The sequence below is a fragment of the Zeus faber genome (assembly GCF_960531495.2).
Source record: "Zeus faber genome assembly, chromosome: 11".
Lineage (NCBI taxonomy): Eukaryota > Metazoa > Chordata > Actinopteri > Zeiformes > Zeidae > Zeus > Zeus faber.
In genome coordinates this window covers 19,164,072-19,178,183 of record NC_137205.1, presented here as the reverse complement: position 1 = coordinate 19,178,183, position 14,112 = coordinate 19,164,072, and the positions used below count along the sequence as shown (strand labels likewise).

At 45.4% G+C, this 14,112-nt stretch overlaps 1 protein-coding gene across 1 annotated transcript; it reads right to left on the bottom strand.

The window, feature by feature from the left end:
* Positions 1-410: 410 nt before the first annotated feature.
* Positions 411-13,833, bottom strand: gmip (GEM interacting protein; the record flags this gene model as incomplete). The annotated part of the gene is made up of 20 exons (XM_080010042.1): positions 13,718-13,833; positions 12,422-12,512; positions 12,167-12,263; positions 11,973-12,045; positions 9,376-9,501; positions 7,738-7,910; positions 7,567-7,647; positions 6,758-6,919; positions 6,192-6,329; positions 5,581-5,771; positions 5,343-5,443; positions 5,051-5,113; positions 4,822-4,917; positions 4,562-4,722; positions 3,408-3,584; positions 3,176-3,313; positions 2,887-3,089; positions 2,399-2,729; positions 1,709-1,811; positions 411-1,045 (listed from the first exon to the last, which is right to left on the bottom strand). Exons 1-20 carry the CDS (start codon positions 13,746-13,748, stop codon positions 411-413), a joined length of 3,171 nt encoding a protein of 1,056 aa, XP_079866168.1. The 5' UTR covers positions 13,749-13,833.
* Positions 13,834-14,112: the final 279 nt, after the last annotated feature.

Here is a 14,112-nt window from a genome sequence, read left to right as displayed (position 1 = left end):
AGAGAAAAATAGTTATTAAAAAAAAACCCAAAAAACTGAGGGGGTTACCCGTTGATTGATTTTAGACATATCATTTTGGATATTAGTAGCAGCTGTGGACATAATGCATATTATTTTACATACAGCATTTTGTGAGGGTATGCAGATGGGGAGTTTAAAGGGATGCTCCAGGATTTCTTTGGGGGAAAACAAACTTTTTAGCACCCGTTCCCATAATTTGACGGGAGCTAGGCTAGTTGATCCCCCCCCTGCTGCCATGCTTTGCGCTAACACAATTAGCATGCGGCCCATTGCCTTCTTCGTACCGGGCACACGGGGGGGGGGGGGTGAAGTTGGTATCAACTTTTTCATCTGGATCTGGGTGGGAGCGACAACTTTCCCTTTCGAGAGTACGTACGCTGCCACCGGTGTCAGACAAAGAGCTGCTCGTCCTTCCCAGAGTGGCTGCGTCTCAGCTTCAGCCCCGACAGGATCTTCTGGGCGGGCGCGGACAGCGGCTGCTCTCCGGGAAGCCGCTTCGGCGGGAGACAAAAGCCCCGGCCCGGCCCGTTCGTCTGCCTGTTGTTGGATTGGTTCACGTTAAGACTGGCGGAGCGGGCTTCCGGGAAAGCTCCCTGAGTGGAGGCGAGTGGCGTCGGAGCTGCACTTGCCGGGGGCGAGAAGGTGGCGTCCATGCCCAACATGTACCGCACCACCTCACTGGGGCTGACGGGGACCTCCGCGCCGACGCTGGCTGTCTTGCGTGGCTGGCAGGCGGGCTCGCTGGGAACCTCTAACCTCGGGGCGTCCGGGTCCGGAGACGAGCTGCGGCTGCTGTCCGCGCTCCTCGGGCGGCCGCCGCTTGTTTTCCCCGCGTTTCGGGCCTTGGAGCAGAGCTGTCCGGTTTTAGGCGCTACGTTGCGTAGTCGGGTGCCCGGGGTGGGGTGTCGGTGGTACTTCACCGGCTGCCTGGTGAAGTTGTACTGGAGATGGAACCCTGCGGCAGAATCTGGCAACCCGGCGGCGTCATCCAGAGGGTCCCCAGTGAGCCCATCTACAGCCAGGACTGGGAACAAGGGAAAAACATCCAATTTTAGAGTTTTATGAGATAAAAGTTCCTTAAAGTAGGATTAACTACCAAGACCAGATTACTGGGTATCTCAGTATAATGGTCCTACTATTAACTAAAAATAGTCCAAAACAGTGTCAAACAAAAAAACTTGATTGTAAAATAACACATATTTAACATATACTGTATGTTACATGTGAAATTAACAAGTAAATGAACAAAAACGGTGCATTTAATATTCCTTAGCTCAATCAGGATTGCAACTGGTTTGTTTTCATTTCAGAGAGGAAAACTTGTTCAGCAATTTGACTCCTTTTCACATCCCTGTATGAATGCACTGGATGGACACTGACAGACGGACGGCCAACAAATAATTAAAATAAACAACAAATACACAAATAAAACGACTGTCTCTGTGAGAAATGAAACACGCACAAAAAGCAGGCGCTCTGCCACAATCTACAAGACAAAAAATTTAAAAGAAAAACAACAAAAAAAAACTTCAAGCAGAAAAGGAGAGGAAAAAAGCAGCGGTTCCCAGCAATACTTGTTACTCTCAGTGAGTCATACATTTCTGGATATTCAAAAAAAAAAAAAAAACGATGCTTCCGAAATGGAAGAAAAAAAAAAGAAAAAAACAACAACTACTGCTACTCCTACCTGCTCTTTCACTGGCTTCAGGGCCGAGCTGGTCCAATGCTTCATTGGATGAAGACTTGTCAGAAATATAACCCTCGCTTGACTCTCTCTCGATCGTTCGGTTCTGTTGGGGCGACACAAGCCGAACGTTGGGGAAGGGCGACATGTATTTACAGTGTGTCTCACACATGGGGATGTTTTTTGGAGTTAGTCTATGACATAAAGTAAACTACGGGGTAGATCGCAGGAAACTACGTACAGGACATCAACAAATCTGTTATTAGACAATTTGTCCTTCAAATGGAGGGAATTGTTTTCTTCGACGGAAGCTATATCATATTTACTAGGGTGTCCACGGTGGGTTAAACTGAGAGGTTCTTTTTTAAAAAATGTTGTCTTCTGCCTGCATGATATAACAGATCTTTCTCGTTCAGCACAGCGGAGCGCATGCAGGTGTAGCTGAAGGAGCGCGGCAGCCGTCTGGCGAGTTAATCGTAATCGTGCAAGCGCGGGATTAAGACGCCTCCGCAGCCAAGCCAAGGCGCTTAAGACAAGAGGTAACAGAATTAGGAAAAAAGGCAGCTCGGGTGCAGTTCCACGCAGTTGGAAGACGTACGTGTTTTAATCCCATGCAAACAGTAGATCAATAAAAAGGCCGAACTCATATTAAGACTGGCGGTGGGTAAACACGCTTGGAACTTGGGTTCTTACCTCTAAGGACCGTGGGCGCTCTCTGCACGAGGCCTCGGGCTCCTGGACAGCAGCGGTCCCCTCGTCCAGAGGGCAGGGGGCTCGGGGAGGGGTCTCCGGGAGCGGCGCGGTGGGCGGCGGCGGCGGAGGGGGCGTGGCGGCCCTCTCCTGGGGGCCGAACACCTGGTCGTGGTGCGTGATGAGGAACTCCACCAGCAGGGCCTGGTAGCTGGACTCCAGCAGGGCGGCCATGGACATATCAACCGACAGCAGGGGCCGCAGGAGCGTCGGGCCGAACACGATGCCCAGATTCCCGGGGGACATCTTGTTCTCCTCGTAGTTCTCCGCAACTCTGTGGATGTAGAAGACGTGAAGGGTCAGAGACAAATAAAAAAAAAATATATATATATAATATATATATATATATATATATATATATATATATATATATATATATATATATAAAAAGGGAACTAGATTTGTGACGTAGGACCCAGGAGCCGGCCCACCTGGTCAGGTGAGACATCATGTGCCGTAGCGTGCTGTAGCAGTACTGCGGGAGCTTCTTGAGCAGCTTGCGCAAGTTGTGAATGATATCTTTCCTTATCCTGCCGGTCTCTGCCGTGGGCTCCCTTTCACTCAGGTGTTGGATAGTCTTGCCAATATTGATGAAGTCAGGGTAAAGGTCAAAGGTCAACAGGGGCTCCGGGAGCTTCGGAGAGGAACGTAATAGGGATTAGCAGCCATTTCGAGAGAGCAAATGAAAAAACGATGCCACGACGATGAGATAGCCGGCACCTCTTTGAAGAAATGCTTCAGCACGGAGCTGATGTCGTGTGGCGAGAGGTCGGAGAGGTCCACCTGGTCCCTCTGGGTCTCGAAGGCCTGGCACAGCTTCTGGATGCGAGGCCTGGCACCGCTGACCCGGTACACCCCCTGGGACGGGAGGCAGAGGGAGGAATGGCGATGCGGGTGCGCCTCGAGATTGTTTGTCCACAACGGGCGTGGCCGGCGAAGCGAGGTGTCTCACCTGGACGGTGAGAGCCCGGCCCTCGATCTCGGCCGTGCATCGCTGCACTACGAAGGGGACCTCGTCCGGGCTGTGGCGCGGCAGCAGGGAGAGGTCCACCCCGAACACCTCGCCCTTCCGGTACTCGCACTCCACCTGACACACCTCCAAGCACTTCCTGTGAAGTGCCAGGCCACACTGAGGAGGGAAGGCATGTCATTTTAATGGGGATTTCCTACCGCAAAGCAACATTGTCATATAACAGATCCAGACATCACTGACAAGTCTCCCTTTGCATAAATAAATATTTAATCAATCTCTAATTTCAAGATTTATCTGTCCTATATAAATAATGTATACTGTATATTTTGCAATATAACATTTGAACTTGCAATAGTGTTAAGGAAAAGGCCTCAAAACGAAGGTGTTATTATCTAGATCTGCGGTATCTGTAATACCTATTGCACCTAGTACACAATGCACTACTTTTTTTTTTTATGTCATTCATTACTTAAGTCATTCATTTTAAAATGCATGCATTAATTCATTCAGTCATTACATTTAAATTATTCTTTAAAGCATATTCAGTATCTTTTAAGAATTCGGTGTATTACGTGATCACACTAGGGACCTTTGATTCTAATTGTATTAATTAGGACCCCATTTGTTTTAGTGACGAAAGAATCCAGTGGCCACAATAAAATCAATCAAATCAATAAAATCAATAAAATTATGAAGACATGTAAATTGAGGTAAAGAAATAGGGCTAGACTCTTAGAAAGGCATATAATGAGTTACTAGAGCATACCCAGAACTGTTTACCAGTGAGAAATTGAACAAACCATTTTAGAGGACTTGCATCGCAAATAAATACAATTAATAATTGTTTTTTAATTATTATATAATAATAATTAAAATTAGGGGAGTGGAGGAATCCTGTGTCTAGGAGGTTGGACAGTTGGCCCCCGAGGCAGAGAACATGACTCTCGACCGTCTATGTGTCCGGCATAATAACAGTTCGGAGCCACTCTTATCATTTTTCTCACGTTTCATTTTAGGGGGGGGGGGGGGGGGGGGCAAGATCTGGCTGACAAGCAGAAAAATGCTATCCAGAAACTACTCTACTTATTATTCCCACAACAGCCCCCCGCATCTCTCCTCCCCTGGACTCGTACCTCCTCACAGTCGATCCCGTTGACCACAATGTAATTATCACATTGCTTGCACTTCACCATCTTGCTCTTCATCTTCCTCAGTTTGTGTGTCAGTGCAGCTCGGGACGGGATGCGCCATTTACCCTGGAGACCGTTGCTATCAGCTGAAGAATCTAAAAAGTCTGCAGGGAGAGGATCATTCCACAAAAATAAAAATAAATAGTTTAAGTTGACCTAAATACAACAAATTGCATAAATCTAACTGGTGGTGTGAAACCCACCTGACTCCAACACTGTGGCCATGTCCCTGTCGTCCAGATCGTCTGATGACATCGTCCCCGTGGAGGGGACTTTGGGTAGCTTTCTATTAAAATAAGCTTCGGTGATGTAGTACCACAAGCCAGACACATGAAAAAGAAAGAACAAAAAAATATATAATGTGTAAGCTTTACAAAGATGAACAAATGGCAGGGAGCAGAAGAACCAGCGCTCACTAAGTTAGGTGCTTACCGGGGCTGGACAGAGACTCCATACTGCCTCCCATACTCTCGCTGTCACTGTAACCGGTCCTCCCTTGAAAAAAAAAAACCAAAGATCAATTTCAATACTTTAATACTCACACAACTGAAATGAGACGTTGCATAAATCTGCTGGACCATTGAAGTGGTGATCCATAAGATTCTTTCGTTAACAAAAATGGAATATTTGACACTTTATTCAGCGCCCGTGTTCCACCCCCAAACCCAGGCAATCTTGTGGATTTCCGCTTTACATCCTTACAGAGGGACCACAGTCAACGTACTTCCGTCGCTGGATCTTTGGCCTTGGTTGTCGTCCGACGGGGGGAACGAGTCGTGCAGGGAGCTGAGGGGGTTACTGGTCTTCCGTTTGGTCTTTTCTTGTCTTTCATAAAAGGCGGCGACAAAACACAACAAAAGTCACAGAGATTAGTGCCATTATTTGAAACGTGTATTGGAAACACAAACGTACGAGACAGACCGCCAAGTGATGCAACAGCAGAGGGACAAGGCATGACGTACCCCTTCCCTTGAGGAATGTACTCCTGGAAGGTGAAGCTCTGGAGGGGTTGCTCACGGCCGTGCCTGCTGAGGATGTAGAGCATGTAGGGCTCCCCAGGCTCCAGCGGCCGGCACGTCATCTCCAGATTGTGGTAGCCCAGAGGGATGGGCTCCGTCTGCTGCCGCTGGTAGTAGAACATGTTGACGGTGGCCTGGGACGGACGGACGGACAGACGGGTGGATTAATAGTTTCCAAGTAACTCTTGGTATGATCGCGGTTCAAAAAATAATCTCCCGATTTTTTACATTTTTTCTAGTTTCTATCTTGTAGCCCTCTGGCCGCGCACAAACACGCACACACACACACACACACACACACACACACACACACACACACAAATTAAAAATATATATACTGTAATTTTATATACAGTTTTTTGCTGTGAGATTTGCACTTTTTGTCCGCAGGGTTCAAGCTATTTGTGTGGCCTAATTTTGTGTAGAATATTTACATATTCAAATCCAGTATGTCCTCAGACAGCTGAAGTGTGCCAAAAAAAACAAACTTTCAGAACCCCTCATCTGGTCTGTATGGGACCGAGAGACAACATATTCTTCGACCTCAAACCGACCTCCTTGAGCACAGTGTCTCCCTGACAGATGAGCTTGCGGGTGTGAGAGATTATTCTCTCTTTGACCTTCACCAACTCGTCCTGGTGGATCCTGGCGTCGGACACACACTGTCGGTACAGCGTCTCCGACTCCGTCACCTGGGAGCGAAAAACAGGAAAAGCTGAGCGAGGAGCTCAAAAATCATTTCAACACAAAAAGGTTATGACCGCCTCGGAAGATTAAAATGCATAGTAATACATTATGACATATAATTTTATATTGCGTAAAATCCAGTCATGTTAAGCTGTGTTTTATAATATATTAGCGATACTATGTGCAGCACATGGCGCTATGAATATTGTTTGGTATTTGGTGTTACGATCATGATTATATAAACAGAATGGGCTACTGATTAATTACTTGTAAGGTCTATCAGTTCACCCGAATTTGACTATTACCAGATTTAACCTATAACCATTGTTTGAGGGAGATTCTGAGAGATCTCTTTTTGATTAACTCTCTTTTTTTTTATTAGAAGCACATTTCAGGGGACCAAATGATGAATGGTATTTTAAGAAGCCCTCACCTTGGACTGGGCCTCGTCCCTGGACTTCCTCCTCTTGTCCAGCGTTTTGTAGCCGGCGGTGTCGTCCACTGCTTTGGCGGTGACGGCCTTGGCCTTCTCCAGGTCCTCACAGCGCTGGGCGTACTGCTGTCGAGCCTTCTTCAGAGCTGTGACGGCGTCGTTCTATATAAAATAATAATCAATTAATAAAGCATTACATAGCAGGGGCGCATGGGGAGAAGGGCCAAGGCTTCTCCGTTACTTTAACACCGCTTTGGCCCGACAACTGCACGATCGAGGTTTCATACACATCACATGCATATTAACATTGCTAAAGTTATCAGGTATTAGGCAACATTAATTGGATGTTACATTTTAAAGATACGGTAGAAATATCCAATTTAAGTGGCATATGCGTGCGATTATTTCGTTATTATTTTGTTGAAAAATCTCATATTTGATATATTCTTTTCCTGGCACATTTTAAGAATAATTCAATGCATTTGTATTATGCGTGTGCTCCTCTCTATGCTGTTTCCATTGTGGTTGGCGTGGTCAGCCTTTCCTGGCCAGAATGCACAGAACGGGCAGATGCTGCAGTTTCAGATGAAATTATGGGACTTTTGATTGAATCCACCCAACACAGACAATGTTATGGATTGCCACTTTAAAGAGAAAGTTTGTTTGTTTTAATGCTTTTTTTTTTTTATTGTTCATTCAGTTTGGGATGTCTTCAATTAACCAAATGAAGCGAGATGAAGACGAATACAGTGAAGAACCCCACCCGAGGCTCAGCTCCATCACGTCTGAAGTTTTACTAAAACACTCACCATCCTCCTCTGTTGTCTGGCCCACTGCTCCTTAAACTCTCTGCGCCACTTCTCAATCTCATTCCTCTTGGCAGCCAAGGCCTTTCCGGAGAAACACTGGGTTAAACACATGCCTACATACGAAAAACATTTTTTTGGATCATCTCTTTGTGCGTGTGCTTGTTGATATACTTGGTAACAGCGCTGTTGTAGTAAGTCTGAGGTCTGCCGGGAGGCCACGCTGTTCTTCACGTCTTGTTCCAGGGCCATGGTGTAGATGTACTGCAGGGGCATCATGTCCTGCTGCGCCACGCAGGCCCGGGCTCCTTCCGCTGCCTTCATTATGCTCTTCGCAAATTCTTGCTCTGTAAACCCAAGGTGATGGCTCAGTTTACGGGGTCCCCAGAGAAATGATCAGGCATGACGTCATACTTACTTGATTTCAACAGGGTTTAATTGAATTACAATTAAACAATAATGACCATTAATCATTTCACTGTTATCTCCTGAACTAATATAGACAGGTATGTAAGTTTACACTAAATCATATCTAACAATAAAAATCTTCTCAGATTGAGGTCCCAGAGGTCCTAAATCTTATCAAATAGGGTCTGTGGTCTAATTAAATTGAGGATCCTTGATATGGAAAGGGTTGTTTACTATATTTCCCAATGACATTAGTTGTTTGGAAGACACTTTTGTCCAAGCAGCTTATAAACTACATCAACATCTGATCAATCTTTAAAACCCTTCAATCTGATCACTGTTCGACAACACTCCAATAATCTACACACACACACACACAGGCACAGGCGCGCGCGCACACACACACACACACACACACACACACCTTGTGATCGCATCAAGCATGAAACGGTGCTCATGGCACCTGTGCAGTCTGGGTAATCTATGCCCTCCACGGGATCCCTGTCAATGCCATTACCCTGCCTCAGTTTGCTAATCTGTCCCATAATCCCTGTCTCTGCGGGCTGTGAAGGAGTGAATGCAACACCCACGGTCAATGCCAGAGCACTACTACAGAGATTGATCGTGTTTTGGCAGGTTATAGTCAAGCGGCCCCCGTGTTATTGGATCTGAGAGGACGATAAAGTGCAGGATTCTGTTGTGTTCTGCTAAGTGTGATGATGTGCTACAGATATTGTTTTCATGGGGGGTTTTTTTTCCCAGGAATGTGGGTATAACAGTTTGTATACAACAATATCTTAAGATGTACATATGTTTTAAGCTGTTCAATTAACCAGCCATGAGAAACAATATAAAATCCTGTTAAGTATCAAGGAAACCCTACATCATTAAAGTGGTAATCCATAAGATTTACTGTTTAAAAAATCCCATATTTTAGCTGGCACTTTATAAGAGAAATCCATAATTTAGTAATACATAATAATATATTTGCGTTACGCTATGTTATGTATGTTATTGTGGGCCGCAGTTTGGAATGTGGGAGCAACACACATCATAAAGATAAGATACCCAAGTGGCCAGAGCAAACCAACTTTCAGCTCAGAATTTAGAGGAGTTATGGTCACTTTAAAAGACATTGAAGTCATTAAAATCCTTCACATAATTGTGATATTTGCACCGTCTGATGTGAAGAAATATAAAGCATTTTCTACGATTAGAATAGAGAAGTTAATTTTTCATGTGTTTTGTTTAGTGGTGCGTTTACTATTTTCATATGTCAGTCAAAGGCAACCCTTAACCCTTAACCCTTAAGCCTAAACCCTAAACACCGAACCTTGATGTCAACGACCTGTTTCGTGTGCCACCGTTTGTCCCACCATCACTCAGCAGTATCTGCACACTCACCCAGACCGATCCTCTTCTCCATCCAGGCCAGGAGGTCTTTGGCGTATCGGCACCACATCTTGGCGTACTGCAGGGCCCTCTCCACCCCGTCCTCGCAGCGACAGAGGGCCAGGTCCGCGTCCTGGGCTGAGATGGAGTACATCAGCATCACTCGGGGCTCCGGCGGGGCTCGGGGCACCCGACCCAAAGCTCAGACAGAAACGGATCTTGATTCGGACGTCGGTTTTTCGGGACAAACAGGTAAACGCAAACCCTGTATCGGCGACAGAAACTGCATACAAGCCATGTTCGGTGTTCGGCTCGGGGAGTTGTGCCGCCGTCCACTGTGGCTCAGCGAGCTGCGCCTATCTAGTTCCCGTGTCCCCTGCAACAAACCCGCGGCTCACTGCGGTGACGCGCCATAGAAACTGCGTGTGTCAACAAACAGAAACCTTCCATTTAAACCGATAGTGACTGTTTCGGAAGGGATGTCACCATAGTGACAAGGACTTCTGACTGGGACTTAATCGCTCCCCCCCCCCCGTTCTTTCTTCCTCTCTCTCCGCCCCGGGCCACTCCCAGCTCACACCTGTCACGGCCATTTAGGGTTTTCTCCGAGAGAACGACGAAGACCTGGTCAGAGCAGAAGATCACCAAAAAGCGGTAAGTCTGTCTGCGGCGCGTTCACCATCTGCCGGTCGCAGGTTGTCTCTGGCCCTGGAAAGCACGGCGGTGCCGGTCGGGTGCCACAGCTCAGCTCAGCTCCCTCCTCCTTGAAACACGACAGCGGAGGGGGAATGACAATCCTGTGCCGATCATGTGACCTCTGGCTCTTCCCCGGCAACACTCTCCCTCTCTTTCCTCTTTCCTCTTTCCTCTTTCTTTTAGCTGCCCTCTTGTTACACACGTTTTGGGTTTTTTTTTAAATTTGTGGCCGGGAGTTATTTGAATTCGTCATCTATATATTTCCGTCGGCCCGCTGGCGGAAAAAGAGGTGGAAGTTTCACTTCTTTAAAAAAGGTCCAATGCCCACTTCCAATCACAGCAAAAAATGTTGAGTGTGCACAAGTGGCAAGGATCCAACTTCTCTTTCAGGTTCCTCACTTTAGCAGACAGATTGCCTTCATCGCCCGTTCTGTGTCACGGGAGCCAGTACAGAATAGGCTTTTCAGAAAAAATTATAAATTAATAAAAATCCACTGCCGCTCTCGGGGCGGCAGCTTCTGCAACGTCTTGTGCCTGGATTCCACTGTGTTGGGATTGGGGATTATCCAGCACAGGTCCAGATTGTGGGGCAACAGACTTTAGAGCTGAGTTGAGTCTGGGTTTATCCCCTGGTGTGTGACAAAATGCCCGGCCCGGCCAGGGGAATAACGGAACTGGTGGCTCGCCGCAACAAAAAGCCCGACTGGAAAGCTTGCGCCCCTGATTTTTTTCCTTCCTCGTGAAAACTTAATGCAGTATATGTTAAAAGTAGCCTTCAATCAAAACCTTCAGTTAACAGCCTTATCAGGCAAACCATCTAAGCAACAGAAGTATGACAACTGACGTAATTTATGTTCGATTCTTCCAATTTTACATCGATTCATGAAGTGTACCCACACTCCCGTCATCTGATTATTTGTTTTTATTCAGAAATTGCTACTGGGACGTAGAGTTAAGCAGTTCCTCTCCATGACACGTCAGTCCAGTAGCGACGCTAATCCTACTGAACCTCTTGCTCTCTTAATCGGCAGATCAGTTTCCATACTGCTGGGAAGTTCATGAGAGAGCAGAAAGGCCCAGCCGAGTCTGATATGACACCCGGTCTTTACCAAACAGGACTGTTCTGCAGCTATTCGATATTATTTCTGCATTATTATTTCCGTTAAAACCAAACGAACAAACCAACCTCGGGTCGGCGTGGGTTGTGGTACTTACACACTGACTCCTTTCTTATAAATTGAAGTGAGAACAGTGAAAACTTCCTCATAATGTCATGGCCTGGTTTTTTTTTTTCCGTTTTTTTATTTTACCTATTTCATATTTATATCTCTTGATCTCCCCTGTAGTCCCTTCAACCGGGTAATACAACACTTGTCGTCTTTATCCGCCGCGCTCTAATTTCTGTGGTTCCCATTTGAGTAATAACTGCAGAGCAATTGGCTTCTGCTCTAATCCACTCCTTAACCTCCTCTCGGCCTAATCTTTTTAGAACCAGGCAATCAGTCGGTGTTAGAAATGATTTGAAATTGACAAAAATGCTGAGGAGGATGTTTGCTGCTGTAACAAACTGACCGCAAAAGTTCCCTCCATGATATAAAGGAAGTGATTGGGGGACATCCGGTTGTATCGATGGAGAAATACAACTATTAGCCTTCGATGTTATAATGCGGGCCCCAATGAGTGAACGGTTTGTAATACCCGAATTCCAGATCAGGGATGAATAAAAGTTGTATGTTATCATATCTTACAGTAATTGCATAAGTTAGTTGTATCCGTTCCGAAAACTGGTGAGCACAGTTGTGTTGTGTCATCAGAATTCCCTTCAAATGATTCTTTCAAACACACATTCCTGCATTCACTCTCTCTACGCACACACGCGCACACACACATATTAATATTACTCATAGCTATACCTGGTGAATTAGAATCCACTTCTCCGGCCTCTGAGCATACCTCCGGGGGACAGCGATCTTCACACTGCTGCTGCTATTGTAATGTCACATCAACAAATGAGTATTTTACCATTTTTAAAACGTAATCTCTGGGTTTTTTCCAGCAACGTCAGTAATTTCTTATATCCCGCTAGTATATCCGGCTGATCCCTTACAGACACACTATCCTGCTCCGTAAGTTCTGCGCTTTCTGTGGAAATGGATTCCGGAGGCGACTGCGATTCCAGTTCTGGCAGCAGCTCCTCCGTCGTCCTACAAACAGAGGTTTGTTTTAGTTATGAACGCATGTCCTGCGGCCATACAACCTTCAGAATGTCTGCTCAACCGTTGCAATTTCATTCCCATATTATATACAGTGTATGTTTTGTTGAAAGAAATAAAAAAATATAAAAAATAAAAACAATTCTTACGAATAGATGAGGGAAAGCTCCAGGTTGTCAAAGTCCCGGAGTATCTCGCTGTAGCGCTTGGTGTTGGTTTTATGTGAGGCATTCTGTACGTCTGGGGTGAGAAATAGACCATTTCATAACGTTTAAACTCTATACGAACACAACACGTTGTGTTCGTATAGACCTCGTTTTTTGGGTTTTTTTAAGTGATGAGAGTAACAGGGGTATTCTTGTTGCATCCACTGTCACACTTGCCAAGTAATAACTAACTATAGTGACTGTAATATTAGTGATGCATGAATTAAAACTTACTATCCCTATAGATGCGGGTGTCAATTAAATGGCTAAATCATAAATTCTAATTGTAAATACTTAGCTCAACATCAAGTCAAATACACAGACGAAACATATTTAAAAAGAAAATCATTAAAAAAAAAAAAAATGCATATATTGTTTAATTTCTATTAGGTGAGAATTAAATACCAAATGATAAATGGTGTAAGATTAAGTTGGCATGCACTCCCGAAGAAACTTTGGTGCGCTGAAATAACGATAGCCCTGCACATTCCGTGCTAAAAAGGTCAAAGTGCTTTGGATTTACATTAAGTAAAAACCAAAGAGGAAAAGCTGATTCTCTTTCACTACCCCCCCCCCCCCCCCCTCGCTTGCTCTGTTTGGGTCAACCACATCCTGCTTGCTATTTGTGCTGTTTTTTTTTACACAAGGTGAGTTCCAGACATGAAATGAAAATGTGACCTTATCAGCAAAGCTAGGCCAACATCTTGAACCATTTTTAAAATGATGTTCCCTCATTTAAGTCCATCCCTTTGTAGTTTTTGCACTTAATAATTGAGTTTATGACAGTTTTCTTATTAACAATGGGAAGACAAAAAGTATGCAAATGCCTGCCCTAATGCTAGGTTTCACAGCAATATCCCTTAAAAAAAATGAAAAATACTACTTTGAACCTAATTAACAAATATCCTGTGGTATACCGTGGAAGCATGGTACCATATCTACCACACTGACACTAGACAGCCATGTTCTGTCTGCATCGGCTGAATGTGCAAAATGGAGAGAGCCCAGGAAGTTCAGAGATCCTGCACTGACACACACATGCACACGCACACACGCGCGCGCGCGCGCACACACACTTCGAAAACCCTTTGCACAATATATCAGTGAAAACAGCAGTACAGCAATTTCGGTAACATGTCTTCTTTAGTAATATCAGACGAAAAAACTTAACCAAAGGACCAAGAGTGAAGAACAGAGATGGAAGTTAATTCAACTTTAAAACATTGTCTGGGCGCTCACCGGGCGATTCATGCGAGTCCTTGTCTTCCATTGCTACGCTTCTCACCACCAGAGATCACACCCCGAACACATCACCTGCCCTGGCACCACTCTGCAACACACCCAAAGGAGCTGCCGCCTGACTGCAGAACACCCCAGAGCGGAAAAAAAACCCTTACGTAGCACACCTATATGGGAAATTACTGATGCAATTTAGGTTTTTTTAAGCGTCCTACCCCTTTTGTTGAGTGAACTTCCTCTGGAGGAGTGAAGGTTGGCCAACGTGTTGTCACCAGCATGAGAAGAGGAAGTGCATCTACTGTGACTGCAGGCCACACCTACAGCGGCAGGCCGAAAGATGGAGAAGCTGCCGCAATATTTACGGCACGTCACACATCACCAAGGCTCTTATGAGA